This window comes from Hippoglossus hippoglossus, chromosome 5 (genome assembly GCF_009819705.1).
Source record: "Hippoglossus hippoglossus isolate fHipHip1 chromosome 5, fHipHip1.pri, whole genome shotgun sequence".
Taxonomy (NCBI): Eukaryota; Metazoa; Chordata; class Actinopteri; order Pleuronectiformes; family Pleuronectidae; genus Hippoglossus; species Hippoglossus hippoglossus.
In genome coordinates this window covers 12869599-12877873 of record NC_047155.1, presented here as the reverse complement: position 1 = coordinate 12877873, position 8275 = coordinate 12869599, and the positions used below count along the sequence as shown (strand labels likewise).

The 8275-nt window shown below is 40.3% G+C and overlaps 2 protein-coding genes across 2 annotated transcripts; one reads left to right on the top strand and one right to left on the bottom strand.

Annotated features, from left to right (window-relative positions):
* Nucleotides 1-1283: 1283 nt before the first annotated feature.
* On the bottom strand, nucleotides 1284-4684 carry trub2 (TruB pseudouridine (psi) synthase family member 2). The gene is made up of 8 exons (XM_034586373.1): nucleotides 4437-4684; nucleotides 3710-3844; nucleotides 3173-3247; nucleotides 3025-3086; nucleotides 2856-2937; nucleotides 2403-2475; nucleotides 2060-2196; nucleotides 1284-1966 (listed from the first exon to the last, which is right to left on the bottom strand). The coding sequence occupies exons 1-8, from the start codon at nucleotides 4552-4554 to the stop codon at nucleotides 1683-1685; spliced, it is 966 nt and encodes a 321-aa protein (XP_034442264.1). The 5' UTR covers nucleotides 4555-4684; the 3' UTR covers nucleotides 1284-1682.
* Nucleotides 4685-4925: 241 nt separating this feature from the next.
* On the top strand, nucleotides 4926-7303 carry hdhd3 (haloacid dehalogenase-like hydrolase domain containing 3). The gene is made up of 3 exons (XM_034586382.1): nucleotides 4926-5004; nucleotides 5943-6277; nucleotides 6694-7303. Exons 2-3 carry the CDS (start codon nucleotides 5948-5950, stop codon nucleotides 7087-7089), a joined length of 726 nt encoding a protein of 241 aa, XP_034442273.1. The 5' UTR covers nucleotides 4926-5004; nucleotides 5943-5947; the 3' UTR covers nucleotides 7090-7303.
* Nucleotides 7304-8275: the final 972 nt, after the last annotated feature.

Here is an 8275-nt window from a genome sequence, read left to right as displayed (position 1 = left end):
TGGCTCTATAATAAAAGACAGTGGTAATAAAATGATTGACTTGCTCTCAGTATGAATGTCTTAATGTTTTTATGATGTTGTGAAACTTGAGTCACTGAATACCTGTAATCAAATTGTTCTAATGTCATGTGTCGTCCTTAATAAAGCTGCAGATCGACAACTCATGCTCACGTAGTCAATCTGTGTCCTCACAGACGTTGTGTGTCTCCAGACTGACAAAGACACCAGTGTTCCCACTGGAACAACAAGTCCTTCAATGGTATGAAGAGTATGACAACAATGGCTCTGCTGGAATAACCTCATAACCTCCCCAAAGAAGCTTTTGTGGGAAACAGATGCTGAGACATCATCTCATCAGAAGCCTGAGAACATTACACCAAATCTGATTTAGTGATCCACTTCCTACCAGGAGAATCGCTGCATTTCTCTGCCCTTCAGTTGTTTGTGGATTTCCAACATAGGCTGGAACATGTTAACATTTTAGTTTTGTTAAAATATAAACATTTATTCTACATCTACATTGATTATACAAAATTCAAGGAGTTTTTCAATGAATCTTCAAGCCTCAATTCCAAGGACCCAACCAGGCTGAGACACAGGTCAATGTTAATTACTAACACAGAGTTTAGATAAAGAGACTTGTCAGACTTTACAGGGACTCGTGGATAACAATTAAAAAGAGGCTTTGCTTCAACACTTCTCCACGTGGCTGTGTCACAGTGATGAGACAATAAACCTTCTCTAACACAGTAAAACAATATGTTGTGTGAGTAGAATCGAAGTCACGCTGCACGTAGCCTACTATCTAAAAATATATCAACTTCCGTTTTTATTTTGAACAAAACATATAAATTCAAGCACTTTTATTGACCCGCGTCTATTTATGCCTGTTTGCAAACAACTGTCAAGGTTGTTATTTTTTTATATCAAATTAACATGGTCTGAGGAAACCCTGCAGCAACTTGGAATTCTCTAATCTGTCTTTATATGAGCAAACACTTAAATTAAGTTTCCAATAACTAATGAATATGACACTTTGTTCAAACATAAAAAGACAAACTGCGAGTTGGAACCAGATCAAACCAAGATTAGAACTTGATGTAATTTGATTTCAGGCTCTTTTTTATTATTTTGAATAACACTTTTCAAGATCTGATCTTCTGAATAACTGGTTCTTAGAGATGACTGGTGTAACACATTTAATATTGCACTAGGGGTAAGTTTGACCTTTCACCACTTGGGGGAGTATTTGTAGAAATAAAGCAGGGGAATCCTCAGAATGCACTGCTCTATGGTCTGTACACACAAGCTCCAAACATCACATGGCAGCAAAAAGAAATGTTCAAAAGTTTAGTCCAATTCTTTTTCAGTTTATTTCAAGATAAAAAATAAAAAATAAACCACTTAAATATGAAGATTTGGTAAACCTGTCTAAATGACCTGCACAATGTTTAACATACGATTAACAGCACAGGTCTCTGAAGATGGAGCGACGTTTGCATTTTAAAAAAATGCATGCATGTCAATTATTATCAAGTGTCTCATTTAGAAACCAGAATATCTGGTCTTTGAAATCTCTTTTTTTCGGACTGAGATGAACTCAAAGTGACGCAGCCTCCGGGCTCGTAGAGTCATCAGCATCAAGTCTTTTCCTTCTACCTGCTGCTGCTTCTTCGTTGGTTTCATGCCGATGACTCTTTCACATTCTCCTCCAGTGGTTGTAATCCTGGATTCTTGATCTGGGACTGGGAGCGTCTTTTGTTTTTCTTACTGGAGCGGTACTGTTGGATGGCCTGCATGACACCAGGGGGCGTCCAGCGGTGACATGTCAGAGCGTCCTGCAGTGTGAACGGTCCGTCTCTGGTCCGTCTCACTCCCGTACACGCTGCCGTGCTGCGCAGCTCAAGTCCTATCTCGTGCACAACTTTGCGCAAATATCTCTGCGTTTCATTTAGGCACTGTACCTCTGTAGGGAGGCAGGAGAAGAGAAAAACAATATCAGCATTCGTTGTAAATCGTGAAATAAGATGTTGAATGTGTTCAATTTGAGATTATTTACCTAATGTGAAGTTGGGAGGCTGGAAGTGAATGCAGCGCAGGCCTGTCACAATAGGCACCGATTTCCCCTCCGGACCCAATAGACCTTGCACAGCCATCTCATAGGCCTCCTGTGAGCGCATGTCCACGTTGGAATACCTGTATAGAGAAATATGAATCTACCTGCATCTATGAAGCATTTATTATTGTATATGTTGGGTCGTTCTCCAGGGCCAAGCACCTCAGTGGGTATATATTACAGTCATGTTTGTTATAAGAGGAATTCTGACCAATAAGAAGCTTCAGAGCAAAAACTGTCAACTGTTGATGGAGAAATGAATGAATGTAAAATACAATGAACTTACATTAACATGGCCTTTTGATTGGCTCCCTGCAGCATTGCCAGAACTCTGTTCAGCTTATCCAGTGTGATGTGATCTGTCGAACACAACAATATCATAATTATAGGGTCTGAAACAATAGGATAGATATTACATAATATACATTATAATATAATAACAAGGTATTAATATGCATAATGTGATTTTCCATCCTAAAGGTGAAAATGTAAAAATGCGGGAGAGAAAAAGGACCTAAAGAAAAACTGAATCAAATTGAAGGTGGACGGTGCCTTGAGAAGATACAATTAGTTTAACTTAATAATGAGCTGCTTTAATTATTCAGTGAAGGTATCAAGTTCAGCTACAGTATCCTACTCTCAAACATAATGATCTGAAACTCTGTGATGTTCAGAGAATGAACTGAAGAAATACAACAACAATATAATCTTAATTGTGGGACACAATGAGGGATCTCACCATAGGTGGTTCTTTCCACAACACGACCCGTGTCAGAGAAATCATCTGTCGCACTCCCAAACGCCCCCTCCACGGTGTAATCCTGAAACATATCACGCAGAATCAGACCTGTCGCGATTGTGCCTTCATTTCATTTCTCATATGAAACCAGTGGAGAATGAAATCTTACCCTTGTGACTCGTGTGTTGTAGAGATCGTTCAGGACCTTGTTTCCATTTCCAACTGCAAGAACTGTACATGAAAACCAGGGTGTGAACTCTCTGAGAGACGACGTGAACACAGAACATTTTCTCACATGATCGGATCTAAACTCGCACCTAAAACTCCGGAGGAGGAGGCATCCAGACGATGTCCCACTCCCACTCGAACATGCTGGAATTCAGGTCCAGTTACTGAGACACAGAAAAAAAACCTGCAGCATTTTAGTTTCCTTCAGATATCAAACTTCAGAAGTCAATGATGAGACATCAGGCCTCATTTGCTCTGCAGGACAGAAAACCCTGAGTGAGCACAGTTTTAGTGCTGACCGTGTGTTTCCTGCTGTGGCAGCTTTTTGGTGCAGATTAACAACAGAGCCTCATGAGGAGATTACAAAAAATAAGAAAATCCATATTTGTGGCAAGTAAAAGTAAGTGAAACCTTTGTCTTACATGTGGTCGGATCTTCATTCAGGGTTAAAGAATATGAACAATCACAAGCTATTTGAACTAATAACACACAGATACCAACAATTATCCATATTGGTCACATCATTCAAACACTGATTTAAAATACAGTCATACAAATAAATGAAAGTGACCTTTCTGGTGAGATGAGACAGGGGGAGGAGCTGTGCAGTCAGTGGACACACTTACCCAGAGGGTGGTTGGACAGAGCAGGGACAGAGGCTGCAAACAGGGTGAGTCCTCTGGCTGTTTCTGTGTCCCCGCCCGGCTGAGCCAGGAAACGAACCTCCTGAGGACACGGCTTCTGGGGAACAGTGTTTAAACCTGGAGGAGACAGAGGACAGCATGATGGAGAGGTTTGACTTTCACTACAAGGTATAATTAGCTGTATTATACCTCATTGTCACATAAGTCACTAACATTCATTTGGAATAACATATTTCGTTTTATCGCATTTAGGAACATGTTCTCTCCTTTGGGAACGTGTCTTCACATTTAAGAACGTGTTCTCACATTTAGGAACATGTTCTCTAATTTAGAAACATGTCCTCACATTTATGAACATGTTCTCTCATGTAGAAACGTGTCCTCGCATTTAGGAACGTGTTCTCTCCTTTGGGAACGTGTCTTCACATTTAAGAACGTGTTCTCACATTTAGGAACATGTTCTCTAATTTAGAAACATGTCCTCTCATTTAAGAACGTGTTCTCTCATTTAGAAACGTGTCTTGACATTTAAGAACATCTGCTCTCATTTAAGAACGTGTCTTCACATTTAGGAACATGTTCTCTCATTTAGAAACGTGTCCTCACATTAAGAAACCTGCTCTCACATTTGAGAACATGTTCTCTCATTTAAGAACGTGTCTTCACATTTAGAAACCTGCTGTCACATTATGGAACGTGTTCTCGTCACCTTTAAGAAGACTTGTCTCGATGTTGTCCCGGACGAGTTTCCAGTGAACACCGGAAGGTTTGTAGACACAGAACAAACCCTCCAACCTGCGGAACATGCGAATAGCTGGAGTCGCCATCGTGTTGATGGCATCAGGTCGTCACGATGTCAACACTCTTCACTCCATGTTCTCCAAACAGGATTTGTTTTACCCTCTACACTTGCGTGTGACCGGCAGTGTAGGTTTTGACGGCTGCTTGTCCTTACCGCCCCCTGCTGTACTGGAGGTATTAATGACGCGTGTGGGAAGAAAGGAAATGACGATGCGACTAAGCTGAAAATAAAATACTTAAACATAAAAAACAAGTTAAAATAAATCAAAAAATATTAATTGATTATGTGCGAATTATTGAGCTGATGGACGATTATTATTTTCAATTCAGAGGACTTAAACGGCGATGGAGCAAAACCCCCACAAGAGGGCAACAGCTGCCCTGAAACACCAGAAAAGAGGACGAAGAAGAGAAGGAAGCGGAAGTAGAAGAAGAGGAGGAGGAGAACTGTTTACGTCGTAGTCAGCCACAATTTGGTAACGTTTACACTGTTTGTAATAAGAGGTGTAGCAAAGTGAACGAGTGTAACGTTAGCTAACGTTAGCTAGCAGCAATTAAAAAAGTAAAACAACATTGTATGATGGTGGAATTTAAAGATCAGAACCTGGCACCAATGTTGTTTTACTTTGTTGTTCTGTGTGTGTGTGTGTGTGTGTGTGTGTGTGTGTGTGTGTGTGTGTGTGTGTGTGTGTGTGTGTGTGTGTGTGTGTGTGTGGGGGGGGGTGATAATGAGGCCTGCGTGTATTACTATCACTACTATAGTAATACACTACCTACTATACTTTATCAGTAATATTAGTACACAGGGCAGCATGTATGAAGTACTGGATAACCAACCAGACTAAGTGCCCAGGGGCCCCAGATATTTAGGGGGCTCTAAACCTGCAGGTTCACTACAAATCATGAGCGTCTACATTCGTAAGAGGTTAGCACCACTCAAGTACAACATCAGCTCTGTGGATTCATCCATTCTTTCATTTTCCATTCTGGTTTTCATTCATTCATTTATTCTGTATATTTATTTATCTACTCTGGCACTTCCACAAACATTGATGAAAACAGATGCATCATTCGACTGATGCATCTGTGAAGTCAGATTGGCCAAAAACAACATTATTTGGTCTTTGCAAATAGAAGTGACGTACGTGTTTATTAGCATTTAGAGCAGGGAAGTGAGGTTTGGTCAGAAGTGATCACTGGAGATTACCAGGTGTGAACTGAGGCACTTCCACTCAAAACAAGTTATTTATTTGATTTAATACAACAATTTTCAACATAGACATCAGGAATAATACTACAAAAACCCCAGTGCAGTGAACTGTGGAGTGAATGTTGAAACACGCCGTTGATGGAACATTAACCGAACAGATGTCCACAGGTTTAGTTTAAACATGAATCTGTCTTATCTGTGTAGGTGTGATGCGTGTCCCTCTGAGGTGGGTGCTGTGGGACGTGAAGGACACGCTGCTGAAGGTGCGCTCCTCTGTCGGAGAGCAGTACTGCAGGGAGGCTGAACGAATGGGCTTGAGCCTCAGTCCCGCGGAGGTGGACGCTGCTTTCCGTCAGGCATATCGACGGTATTCCAGCAGATACCCAAACTACGGCATCGCACAGGGCCTGGATGGACAGTCTTGGTGGATGGGGGTAGTGAGGGACACTTTCTCCCAGTGCAGAGTGCAAGACCCAACCCTGCTCAACACATTGGCTCAAAACCTCTATTATAATTTCTGCAACGCAGAGAACTGGGAGGTAAATGACAGATGACATGATCCAGGAGTCGTTTATGTATGTATGTATGTATGTATGTATACATTTGTTTAATTAGAAATTATAGAGGAAAAAGACAATGTTGGAATTATTGAAATGTTAAATTATTTCAGGTTGATTACTGATGATTCTTAATGCAGCACTCTCAAGTAATTTTCAGACATGAAAATATCCAGATCCAATTATGTACAGAACATCGAAAGCTCTTGAATCTCTGTGTCTTTCCAATTTGGCATCTTCCTCGTGTATTGAACCTATTTTTCATCCTGAGATATGTGCATAGTTGTAGGAGAATATCCAGAGTTCATTGCACGATGGAAAGCAGCATCAGAAACTTAGCTACAGACAGATAAAGCAGAAAACATCAACTGATTTGCCTGATGTCCCTTTTGTTTTAGGTATTCCCAGACTCGAAGAAGGCTCTGGAGAGTTGCTCTTCTCTCGGACTGAAGCTTGGTGTGGTGTCCAACTTTGACTGCCGCTTGGAAGCGATTCTACGTGTTTGTGGTCTGCGGTCATACTTCAGCTTCTTGATAACGTCGGAGGAAGCAGGTGTAGCAAAGCCCAATCCAGTCATCTTTGATCAGGCACTGCAGAAATGTGGCTCAGCAGCTGCGGGTGTAGCTCATGTTGGGGATCACTATGTGAATGATTATCTCTGCTCTCGCTCTGTGGGGATCCACGGGATCCTATTAGACAGACACAACAAGCAAAACCAACCCGATGTTCCCCCAGAGCATCGGCTCAGCTCCCTGGAGGAGCTGCTGTCACGGCTACAGCAGCACATGGATTAATGCCTAACAACCATGTGCTCAAGTGCAAAGCTACTCAGACTAACTGGGGTTCAGTGAGGGAACTCATTGCAGGGATGAAGCACTTCACTGCTTCTCTTTAACTGATGAAATGCTCCTGTTAGAAATGTACAGTCAAATACTGAATAATATATAAACTGTATGTACAGTGTGTAATTATCATACATTTTATTGTAAATAAATTGGGAGCAATAAATATCGTTTTTTTTATATTGTTTTGTCATACGAACATTTCGAAAAACTGGGTGTCTTAAAAACATTCTTAGTGCTGAAACTAAATCGATCTTAATACATTAACGGAGGCAGATTAAGAAAACACTGCAGCAAAAGCACAACAAGGATCATAATGACGACACTGAAATGTAAAGAACATTCAAATCAATGTAAAAGAAAGCATTCATTATAATTAGAGACCAATTAATGCTTTAGCTTGGATGATATTAAGTAATCACAGATGTATTTTCATCATAGAGAACTCAATTTATTAGATGCTCCCCTAATAACCAAAGATCATGTGGGACAATATATATTGTGTGTGTATGTGGTTAAAAGTTTTTACATCTGGACTTCTGTGTTGTGCACTCAAGGGGGAGCGCCAATAATTGTTGCTATATAGTGACGGTATCAGGGTTAACTCGGGTACAGAGACTAAGAAAGTGTTTTGTACAAACTGGAAGCGTTGAGTTAGAAAGACAAGCATTTACCAGGTAGACAGGCTCATTTTATTTTATTGAAAATTCAATAGTTCAGCCTCTACCTGATTTATTTTGACCGTCCTGTTGTAATCTTTCTCTGTTGAGTGCCCCACCTTTATGGAAGTGGAATATAAAGTACTTCTCTGAAGGGGGAGGCTGCAACAATTAGCTAACTAAACCAATCAATTACCAAAAACCAATCAATTAGTTAAATTAGAAAGTACATCATCTACTATTTGATGATCACTTCACTGTCTGGATTCATTTTTAACAAGGATATAACATTTCTTTAGTTGTAGCTTCTCAAATGTGACAATTTGTTCTAGGCCTCTAAACTATATACTCTGTGTTTTGCACAGTGCTCAAACAAAAAAAAAAACCAAAGATCCCATCTTGGAATCCATGAAACTGTGATGATATTTTTTCACTATCTAAAGTATTTATAGTCTGAATGATTTTAGAAGTTCAGTCAA

Excerpts from the sequence above, each read along its gene's own strand:
- hdhd3 (XM_034586382.1), top strand. The coding sequence starts at position 5,948 with ATGCGTGTCCCTCTGAGGTGGGTGCTGTGGGACGTGAAGGACACGCTG. Across the intron at positions 6,278-6,693 it reads GCAACGCAGAGAACTGGGAG|GTATTCCCAGACTCGAAGAA; the intron begins GTAAATGACAGA and ends CTTTTGTTTTAG.
- trub2 (XM_034586373.1), bottom strand. The coding sequence starts at position 4,554 with ATGGCGACTCCAGCTATTCGCATGTTCCGCAGGTTGGAGGGTTTGTTC. Across the intron at positions 3,087-3,172 it reads CTCCTCCTCCGGAGTTTTAG|TTCTTGCAGTTGGAAATGGA; the intron begins GTGCGAGTTTAG and ends TTTCATGTACAG. Across the intron at positions 2,197-2,402 it reads AATCAAAAGGCCATGTTAAT|GTATTCCAACGTGGACATGC; the intron begins GTAAGTTCATTG and ends TTCTCTATACAG.